The sequence below is a fragment of the Octodon degus genome, unplaced genomic scaffold (assembly GCF_000260255.1).
Source record: "Octodon degus isolate 3935 unplaced genomic scaffold, OctDeg1.0 scaffold00087, whole genome shotgun sequence".
Classification (NCBI taxonomy): Eukaryota; Metazoa; Chordata; class Mammalia; order Rodentia; family Octodontidae; genus Octodon; species Octodon degus.
Window position 1 is genome coordinate 3,114,915 of NW_004524663.1, and position 11,215 is coordinate 3,126,129.

Sequence of the window (11,215 nt, forward strand, 5' to 3'; positions counted from 1 at the left end):
AGAAAAAAATTAAAAATTAGAACATATTTTAAAAATAGGCATAAAGAATTATATAATTCTTATGTTTACACATAAGTCAAAAATCTAACCATATACAACCTTGAAGCAGGACAGTCCCACAACATTCCTTTTCCTATTATTAGTTCTTCAAACTAAGTGCTTTACTGGTTTCTCTTACATTCCAATCGAGACTTTTTTTTCTTTTTTAAGTGCATGAAGTCTACATGTACATACACCAAAGTTGTTGAACTGGTTTCAATACAGCTATCAATTCTGACCCATCAGCAGATGCCAAAAGAGGTCAAAGGACAATACTCAGGCTCCATGGGGGGGAAAAAAACTCATAAAGAAGTGAATAAAAAAATGGTGACACAATTGCCAAGTATTTGTCATACATGAAATGCATCAAATTATTAATAGTGGTTATTTCTAGAAGCTGAATTAGAAGGCTTTCATTTTCAACCTACATATTTCTACTATGCCTGCATTTCTTTAAACTTTCAAAATCAGCAAAAAGCAATAGACATTTTAAGTAATAAAGGATACTGTAATTTCTTTTTTCCCATAATTTTATTGAGAAACAAACAGCAATGAGACAGCTTCAAATCAAATTGGTAGGACAGTTTCAATGATACTGTAATTTCTTCGTGAATATTTAAAGTGGTATAATTTCATTACCGCCTATAAACTTAGAATGTTTAAAAATTTTTCCAAAACAAAATTCTTAAAATTTATAAAAGATGAATTTTTATAAAATTAAGTTATTTGGATAATCTTTAAACATTATTTCTAACATGAACATATTAAACTCTTTCCCAAGGTTATTAGGAAAGGATAAAATAAACTAAAAAGTCATACAAAGAAGGGCACATTAGCACTTTTTAACACTTACAATTCAATTTCAACCTTGCCTTTGGAACATCCTCTCTTCACAAAAAACCCAACCTAAGACAAAGAAGAAAAGGTAAATGGTGTGATAACATTACCAGGCCATAGAAATTTGACAATTTTACTATACTTCTCAAATCTAGATTTTTTTCAAAAATTACTTGAGGGGCCAGAGAGATGGCTCAGTAGAATAAGCGCTTGCCCGGCAAGCACAAGGGCCTGAGTTCAATCTCCGGTTCCACCAAAAAAAAAAAAAAAAAAAAAAAACATGGCAAGTGCAAGGGCCTGAGTTCAATCCCTAGCAAAAAAAAAAAAAAAAAAAAAAAAAAAATTACTTGAATGTCCATTCCATTAGTTTCTAAAGGTGTCATTCTCAGATCTAGATCTTTCCATTATTCCCTTCCTCAAAAATAATACTAGTATTATTTATGGAACTCCTATGTGCCAGGCAGGCAGTCTCTTATGAAGCGTGTGACAAAGCCAGTAAATGGCAGCACATAGATCTGAAACTGGGTAACCTAGCTCTAGAGCCTGTGTACCACAAAGTACTATGCCAAAGCTTCTTATTCCTACTGAAGATTTCCATGAACTAAATTTTAATAGCCACTCTAATATTACCTATCCTCTTATTCATAGGATATAATTATCATCAGGTATCTTTTTTTTTTTTTTTTCCTGTATTTTACAGAAGGGTCTACAGAGTGTTCAGGGTCTCACCACTAGATTGGACTCGTAGTGATCCGCCTGTTTACAGCCCCCCCAAGAGCTGGGATTGCAGGCGCGTGCCACCACACCCAGTCTCTATTGCTGTCTCAGTGCACCCCGGGGGCAGGAACGGCATAGCAGGCCTGGGGATCGAACCCCTCGCCCCTGCACCTTCTTGCTGGCGGTTTAATCCACTGAGGTGGCCCTAAGGTATCTTTTTTAAAAGGATGTAAAATTGAGACCAAAAAGATGAAAAGAAAGCTTGTCCCTGTAACTAGAAAGCGCAGCCTGATGATTTAATAACTACCGTGTACATTTTAAATCTCAACTCTGTCATATATAAAGTGTTTGATCTTGGTCCAATTATTTAGCTTTCTTTGTTTTCTCATAGAGGGAAAACAAACATGTCTTGCTACATTAGCTTATAACAAACAAAACACTTGTTACCAATGAGAAAGGGGGAAAAATCAGGAGACAGTATTTTTTATCCATTCAGGTGGCACAGGATATGACTGTGTTGAATTTGATGTATAATAACACTTCAACAAAAACATTAAAATAGTCTGGCTGAGGGCTGGAGGATCCCTTAAATACTAAATCTAGATAGCCAAAAGGCTGCAATTGGTAGCTAGAAAACAGTGCACTCCACAGACTCCCTCAAAATTTTTATCACTCCACTATCAGGGAATGTAGTTTATGACAAAAAACAAAGCATAGGAAGGTTGGTAAAAATTGATATAGCCCAATTCATCCAAACAGCTAACAGACTAGATAAAGACTAGAATCTTAACTCATGATTGTGCTCTGACAATTAAAAAACTACCTATAACTAGAAAAATTCAGAAAAATCTGGGCTGATCAGTGGACAATTATTCCAACCTCCCTATCTTTGTTGTTGCTTTTGGTTCTAAGACTGGATCTCACTTTATAGTTTAGGCTGATCTTGAACTCACAGCAATTCTCCTGCTTCAGTCTCCTGAATGCTGGGATTACAGGCACTCACCACCATGGCCCACCCCTTATCTTTGAAATTAAGAAAAAGTGAAGTCTAGATCATGGAGTAAGGTCACAAGACTAAGCATTAATAGAAGTTTCTTTTTCTACATCATAAATGCCTCCAATATATCATTTAAAATTTTTAATAGGCTTACTTATAATTTAAGAGGTATATGGCTCAATCTATAACTCTCCATTAAGTTTTAAATTTAGAGGTTGGGGAGATAGCTCAGCAGCCTAAGTGCATGCCTGACAAGTGCAAGCCTGACAAGTGCAAGGACCCATGTTCGATCCCCGGTACCACCTGCTGTGCTAACCCCAGAACTGCTAGCCACCCAAAACCAAGCATGGTGGTGCATGCCTATAATCCTGTGCTGGGGAGGCTGAAACATAAGGATCACTACGAGTCCCAGCTGTGTAGCAAGACCCTGTACCAAATAAATAAGTAGATTTTTTAAAAATATTGATAAATTTTAAGTCTAGCTAAAAACATTATAATATTTAGATAATTCAGTATTGCAATATTATCTCAAGTTTAAAAGTACCTCTAATAGTGGGTGACAATTCAATTCTCAGATGTTCTTTTACAAATATATTTTCTGTGAAATCAATTATATACCAATAGCATATACAAACTCCATGTATTATTTGTAAAATAAAACAACTGCATATCACCAATTTAAGAAAATGAACATTCATTAAATCTGACATTCTTTATACAATTCATTCTAATTCCATCCCTCTCCCCTTAACAAATGTACTTGGTATGCTAACTTATTAATCATTTTGATTCACTTTAGTTTTACTAAATACATACATTCTCCGAACTAAGTAAATTATTTTATCTTTTTTTTTTTTTTTTTTGGTGGAACCGGGAATTGAATTCAGGCCCTTGCACTTGCCAGGCAAGTGCTTATTCTACTGAGCCATCTCCCTGGCCCCAATTATTTTATCTTTTGCTATCTTATTAAAGTCATATTACATGTACTCTTCCAAGATCAACAACATTTTCACTTAAAATGTTTTTGAGAGTTAACCATTTCTTCCACATGATTTTTCTCCCATGTTTTGTGATTTTTAGCCATCAATTCAACTTTTTAGATTATGTTAAAATTCTTTTAAGCATGAGATTAAAAGGCTTACATCTGTTCTGGAGATATGTGGAGAATATCAGTAACTGACGTAAATACATGGAGATATCAGTAACTCAGACGACTTTAAACTAAAATTATAATATGCTGTTTAGGCCATGTAGATGATACGAATTCTGGCCCCAAAAAGCTGTGATCATCTATTCTTTGTATGATTTTCTCACCAACTCCTCCTCCCCTGCTACCCTGTAGACCTGATAATTATGCAAGTAAATGAATTATCTAATTCTGTGATTTTTTTTTTCTTTCCTGTTCCAGGCATTGAACTTGGACCTTGTAGGCAGAGGCTTATGACTCTGAGCTACATCCCCAGGCCCAAGGATATAATCTTTTTTTTTTTTTCTTTTGGTGTTTTTGAGACAGTGTCTCACTATGCAGTTCAGGCTGGCCTTAAGCTCACTTTATAGTCCAGGCTGGTCTCAAACTCACAGCAATCCTCCCATCTCAGCCTCCCAAGTGTTAGGATTACAGGCGTGTGCCACCATGCCTGGCTTCAATTGTGATACTGTTTTTCTTCTTCACACAGGTTTTATCTTCTAGCCCTTTTCTACCTTTAGGATCCTCTTTATACTCAAAAGTTACACCTGAAGGTACAAGGTTATCAGCAAATGACCACAGAAAAACTATTTCAAGCTGGACATGGTGGCACACGTCTGTAATCCTAGCACTGGAGATGCAGGCTGAGACAGGAGAATCACTGTGAGTCTGTGGCCAGGCTAACCACAAAGTGAGCTCATGGCCAGTCTGAAATACATAATGATATCCTATCTCAAAAACAAAACAAGAAAAGAGGAAAGAAAAAAACTGTTTCAAAGCTTATCTTCAAATTCACACTATTTTGTTTTTGCCTTTGGAAAATTTACTCATTTCCACAGGCCTTGAAGTGTATTTTTAAAAAATGACACATTACACTTAGCATTTAAGGTACTGAACATTCAAAGAAGTCATTAGGTGTATATTTCTAGACAAAAAGCCCTAGTTTCTACCTACCAAAGTCATCCCTCATACTCCATCACTAACTTTACAAGGAAACTAATACATAGTAATTGATTTATTTTTAAAAGCAATTAATGACTGAATTAATTAAAAGCAATTTGCTTACTCACCTTATCTGCCCGTCCCATAAAAGCAGGTTTGCCTGCTAATCCAAGGCAAATGGCACACACAATGCTTGACTTCCCTGTTCCATTAGCTCCAATGATCATGTTCAAATGGGGTCCAGGAGATACTTCACAGATATCGTATGTTCTAAATTATATAGAGGTGAAATCATTAAACAGAGATAAGAGAAAAAATATTTTCTTTATAAAAGCTTTTTATTGCTTTATATTGTCATTATCTATGATCTTCTTCAAATTCACTGTTATCTAGCCGGGCAGGTTGATAAGCACACCTGCAATTCCAGTATGGGGGACACTGAGGCAAGAGGATCTGTTTAAGTTCAAGGCCATCCTGGGCTACATATTGTACTGAGTTAATAGCAAGCCTTAACTACATGTGATATCCTGGCTCAAAAAACATAAAATAAAACTGGTCTTTTACAATAAAATAATATGAAAAGGTATGAGAATTTCTGGCCTGTACCTTAGAGATACTATAAATATAGAACTTGACAGAAACAAGACAAATCCTCTGCATTTTAAAAATTTACTTTTCTGACTCTGTATTTACTTCTAGCTTAATGAGTTCCCTTTTCTAATGAGGTACCTCTGAAATAGCTGTCAAAGACTCCTCATTTTAAAAACTTGAAGTAAGGCCAGCTAGAGAGCTCAGTGGACTAAAGCGCCTGCTTCAGCAGAGATCAGCAGCCAGGATTCAATCCTTGGCATGCCATGCTGCCCCACCCTCAGGGCGCACTGAGATGGCAATTGAGATTGGGCATGGTGGTGCACACTTATAATCCCAGCGCTTAGGAGGCTGAAAACAGGAGAATCACTGAGTCCCGATTTACGTAGTGAGACCCTGTCCTAAATTTATTAAATCAGTAATAAATAATGAAAATAAAAAAGTTGAAGTATCTCACATATTTTCCATGGCCTCAGGTAGCATCTACTTTAAATGCCAGCCCAGATGACTAACACATGCAATTACCACCGTAATAAATAGTTGCATGTCTGACCAAAACTACCCAACATTTAACACATTCAAAACTAACCCAGGGGGCCTGCCCCTTAGCTCAGTTCTTAGTAGCTGTTTCAAAAAGCAGTCAGGCTCAGGTTGCTGTGATTCGATCCCCACAACTCAAGCCAGCCAAACCTGCCCTGAAGGCATTCGGAGAAAAAAAAAAAAAAAAAAAACCAAAAACTAACCCAAGTTTTCTTATCTAAAACCACTCTTGTGGTCACTTAATGAGATAGCTTCACCCCGATGTTCAAATTAGAAACCTAGAGATTTTTGTATCATCTTTCATCTCTTGCCTCTACCCATATCAGTGTCCCCCAACCACCATCCAATCAATGACCAAGAGCCTTCTCAAGGCCCCATGCAATCATAGGTGAGGCTTTTTGAAGGTGACTATGTCTAGGTTGTGTGATGGTGAGATTAAGGATGCCTCACTTTAGGTGCATTTGGTGGTTAACAATCAAAAGGTGTGTAGCTGGATGAGTTAAAAGGGAGAGAGATAGGCTTGTTCTTGCGGTTTCTGTTTTCCTCCTTGCCATTTTGCTGCCTGCTTTGCCATGAACTTATTTGTTTCTCCCCTGCCTTCCACCCTGCCTTGGAGCCACTGAACTATAGAGTGAAACCTCTACAAACTGTGAGCTGACATAACTTTTCCTCCTTTCATTCTGGATGTTGGGTATTTTGTCTCAGCAATGAGAAAAAGATACTAAGTCACGATGGTAGACATGTAAATCTGATGTAACCTGCTAAAAAATAAAAATAGAAACCTTACAGGAAAACAAAAGACTTCTTGTAATTTACCTCTAGAATCTTTTCTCACTATCTCCCTTCTTATTGTCTTTATTTTCCCAAATTCCATCTACAAGACACTGTATTGTATATGGGTAGGTAGGTAGCTAGGTCTGTTTGTTTTCCAGTACTGGGAATAAACCTAGGGTTTTACACATGCTAGAAAAGTGCTGCCTGTGTGCTACATCCTCAGATCTTTATAAATTTTATTTTGAGATAGGGTCTTGCTAAACTGCCCAGGCTTGCCTCAAACTTGTGATCCTCCTGCCTCAGCTTCTCCAGTAGTTGAGATTATTTACAGGCACATGCCATTTTCTTGACAAATTTACACTTCTTTTTCTCTAACCCTTAGCATACTACTGCTTCACCCTAGAAATCTCTCCCTCTATTCTCCATTAGGTTTATTTAGAGGAACCCCTCTAGACCATGTGAGTTCTCTAGACCTACCTCTCCCACTTCCTGGGAGCTTGCGGGTTAGCTCAGCTGTCTAAGCCCCTGCTGGGGCAAGCCAGTCAGACATAGGGGTCTGCAGTTCGGATCCCCAGCTTCCCATACCTTACCAAACTCGCCCTTAAGGCAGATTGAGCCGGCCAAAAAAAAAAAAAAAAAAAAAAAAAAAAAAAAAAAAAAAAAATCCTTGCTAATTCTCTAAGTCTACCACTCCATACTTCACTCCTAAACTCAGTCATGAAAATAATTAAAATTTCACTTAGCTCTGTACTTCCCAGCCACCTTTTTCTTCTCCTCTTTAGGTCCAACCTTTACTTCCTCATTTCTTTCATTTTCCTCTGGTCTGTAGTTTTCTACTGCTTCATTAAGGAGTCAAAGATTTCCTAACATGCAAAAGGATCAGGCCTATCACCTGGCTTTAACAGGTGATATTTCTTTCTGCCGTTGAGCTCCAGATTCTTATAAATTCCTCTCAGAGAACATCTCTTAGCAAAAGAAAGCCTAGTCACAGGCTAAAAAATAATCTGTCTCCCCAGACTGAATAGTACTTATCAGTTAGCAAAAGCACAGACTTAGGAAAACATTTGCTGTGTCCTTCTCTTACAGAACCTAATGAATCTCTTCTCAGTTCTTACTATGCTCAAACTCTCTTGCCTTCATGTTAGAAAAATCTTTTTGCCTCCAGTCTTAAGCCTTTAACCTTTAAACCCTCCAAAATGCTTCCAAGTGAATACAAACCCACATCATTTCCTGCATAAAAGACATCCAGCCTGCCAGGCAACCTGCCTATAAAGCTGGAATTTCTTTCTGTGAACACCTTAATTCAACAATCTTCACTCGAGTCAACATTTAATTTTAACATGTATGAAACCAAGCGTCCCTGGCAGCCACACAGGTATAGCAGACAGGTATAGTTAAGAAACAACTTTATTTTGAGCAGGGAGAATGACAACACAGCACTTAACAGCTATATTGTAGTCTGAATCCTGCTTGAACAGCTACAATCTCTTAGCACAGTAAATTTGACAAAAGTAGCCTACCCACGTCCACACATTCATGGGAATCCTGTGCTGTAATTATACTGAAACATCTGAATTTCCTAAAACTCTAAACTTTCTTTCAGAAAGTACCTATTGTTTGCAAAACTTCTTTTAAGACGTTCATACCTTCTTTACAAAGTTCTTCCTGGACAAATGTGAATGAAATTAACCACTCCCTCAAGGTATCCTGGTAAACATGCCATCTTCTTGTAACTATATTTACTGATCTGAATTCAAATAACCATTGAGTTATGTATTAGGTACGTAAACCTGGGCAAAATTAACTAAGTTTATCTCATCAAAGGTAAGAGTTAAGACTAAAAAAAATCAATATGTTAAATAAAGCGCCTTATTCTGTATCTGGTACACGATAAATATTTGGGAAAACAATGCTGGGATTGCTATTCCAATTCTGTCATCAATATGCCACTGTGTGCAAACTTACATTTAAGTCTCTGGGAGAAAAAGTCTGAAAAACAAAATGAACTGTAAGAAGTTAAACAGACATACAGTACTTTTGTGATAACACATTTAGATTCTAAACTAGTAATCAGTTGTCTACAGGGAGAGAAGAGGAGCCAGGTAAGAATACTGTATTTGTAGGAGTCAAGGGTCTGCAGGGAGGTCCAACAACTGAAGGATGAATAACCATTATCCTCTCATTCTCTGTCCACCAAGCCGAGGGGATGCCTCCCCGTGAGCAACCTGCCACAGCAAGTTAAGGGTCGCCGCCTTCTCTATTCCATCACCATTCCTAACTAGTCCCTCGCGAAGGCCCCTGACTGCCCTACGCCTTCAAAAAAGAGGCAAATGAATTTTTTAAAAAACAAAATAACCCCACAAGACCTGTCTGCCACGGCCACACGCGGGGCCTGCGCAGGCAGATGCTCACGGGACGCCGCGCGAACTCCCGCCACGCTCCGCGCCCGCCCGCTGCTGCCCGCGCGCGGCCCGGCCCCTCCACTCACAGGAAGTTCTCCATGACGATGCGGACGATGGAGCCCTCCACGAAAGGTCCGGAGGGCGGCAGCCGCGACAGTAGAGGGCCGGAAGTCTTTCTCTTGCTCGGGACCTCGGAGGAAGGATCTGCCGGGAGTGCCCTCTTGAGGGCCGCCGGGGCTGGGGCCAGAGCCGGGGTCGGGGCCGGGGTCGGAGTCTGGGTCGGCATACTCCGTGCCGGGGTCGCCATCCTGGCCGTCCTTGCTCTCCGCAACCGCCTCCGCCTCAGCGCCCCACAGCCCAAGCGCCTCAGCGCCCCGCTCCCGCGCGAACTGGCCGCAGCGCGACCCCACCCGCGCGCATGCGCGCGCATGCGCAGTAGCAAAACCGGCGGCGCGCGCGCGCTCGCTCGCCCTGCCCGGACCCGCGGAGGGTGATCTCGGAGGCCTGGGGTCTGGGCATGTGTGCGGCCGGCGAGGCGCCCCCCCCCCCCCGCAGCGCTCGGCGTTTCCGCAAGCTGCCTTTGTTTTAAACACCTGGAAAAGATGTTAGTTGTGTAACCCTGAGCCTTGTCGCATGCAGCGGCTGGGCTCCTGAGGAGGCTTGGCGAGCGGGTGCGCTGGGCGCGCGCCCGGGCCCGTTCTGACTCAGCTTGCTCGGCCTCTTCTCAGGCGAGCGTCTGGGAAACGGAAAGAGAAAGCGTCCCAGTGGCTCCTTGGCCGCCTGTTCCGCGCACGGCTGCTTGCGCTGCCCAACTCGTGAACGCTGCACTGCCGCGATACCCTTGCTCTCCGCCGCCTAATTCCTGGCTCCCAAATTCCTTTCAAGTTTCCTTCGCGAAGTTTCTAGAAATACCCCGGCTAGAAGGCACTGGCTTTAAGAGCTGGGCCTGCTGGAGTGTGGACGCTGTCATCCCCAGCTGGCCCTCCCAGGCGAACGCGGTGGTGGTGGTCGTGGTGGGGGGGGGGGCACCTGCCTCTCAGCCCAGCACTCTGGAAACCTGAGGCAGGAGGATCTCAGCTGGCAGCCTTTCCTGGGCAACTTAGATGCTTGGCACAATCCTGTCTCGAAATTTAAAAAGGGGCTGAGGAGGAGAGGTTGTAGCTCTGCACAAACACCCTGGGTTCAATCCCCAGCACAGAGAAGACAAAAAATAGAACGTCCGCCAAGGTTGCATCCCTTGCAGCTCGTGTCCTAGCCTAGGAGAGAGGAAAAGAGTGAACTGACATCCTGAAGATAATTTCACACCACAATATGTACTCTGAAGGGAATAAAACAGTGGATGGGACGGAGAATGGAAACCCATTGAAGGAGCTGTAGTTTAAGCAAAATTCTGAGAGACAAGGACTATATGAAAAGTTGAGAAAATAAAGGCTCTGGCGTGGAAGTAACATCGATGGTTTGGAACCAAGGAAAGGGCTTATGACTTCAGTGTGCTGCTGAGTGGTAGAGTGCTTGGCTAGATTTGTGAGGCTCGGAGTTCAATCCCTAGAATCACCAGAATAAATAAATACCAGCAATAGGGAGGCAATTGGGTGGTTTTGTGCAGGGAAGGGATGTGGTCTGATTTTTTTTTTTTTTTCTGATTAGTTTTAAAGTGATCATTATGTGGTTGGTGCATGGAGAATTGATTGGTGGGGTCAAATGTGAAAGTGGGAAATCATTTAGAAAACATCACTCATCTACTGAGCAATATCTCTGTGTAAAGGATAACAGCCAAGGGGCTGGGAAGATAGCTCAGCAGTCTAAGCACCTGCCTGGCAAGCACAAGGACCTGGGTTTGGTCCTTGGTACCGCTTGCTGTACTGGCCCTGAAACCCTGGGCACCGTGCCAGCCTTAAACCAAGCATGGTGGTACATGCGTATAATCCCAGAGCTGGGGAGGCTGAGACACGAGGATCACTACCAGCTGCCTAGTGAGACCCTGTATCCAATTTTTAAAAAATGTTAAAAATCGTACAGCCAAAGACAGAATAATTTAAACATATCAATTTGCTAAGGAGTAGAACTTTTTAAAAATATAGAGAATACATCTTAACTGTTCAAATGGCACCTGCTAATGAAACACAGTGCCTCGGAGAGCAAAATAGTATTCTTTCCTACACTGCCTTTTTTTTTTTTTTTTTTTTTTTTTTT

General features: G+C 41.1%; 1 protein-coding gene and 1 non-coding gene across 3 annotated transcripts in view; both read right to left on the minus strand.

Annotated features, from left to right (window-relative positions):
- The window catches only part of Smc5 (structural maintenance of chromosomes 5), a 111,735-nt gene extending 102,314 nt beyond the window's left edge, over window positions 1–9,421 (minus strand). For both annotated transcript variants that reach the window (XM_023721918.1, XM_004637163.2), the window contains exons 1-3: window positions 9,109–9,421; window positions 4,847–4,988; window positions 893–945 (exon numbers count right to left, since the gene is read on the minus strand). In XM_023721918.1, coding sequence (XP_023577686.1) covers window positions 893–945; window positions 4,847–4,988; window positions 9,109–9,329 — 416 coding nt within the window. In that variant the 5' untranslated portion in view covers window positions 9,330–9,421. The remainder of the gene's footprint in view (window positions 1–892; window positions 946–4,846; window positions 4,989–9,108) is intronic.
- LOC111818332 lies at window positions 7,961–8,092 on the minus strand. The gene has a single exon (XR_002822353.1). It is a non-coding gene; the product is annotated as a small nucleolar RNA SNORA63 (small nucleolar RNA).
- Window positions 9,422–11,215: the final 1,794 nt, after the last annotated feature.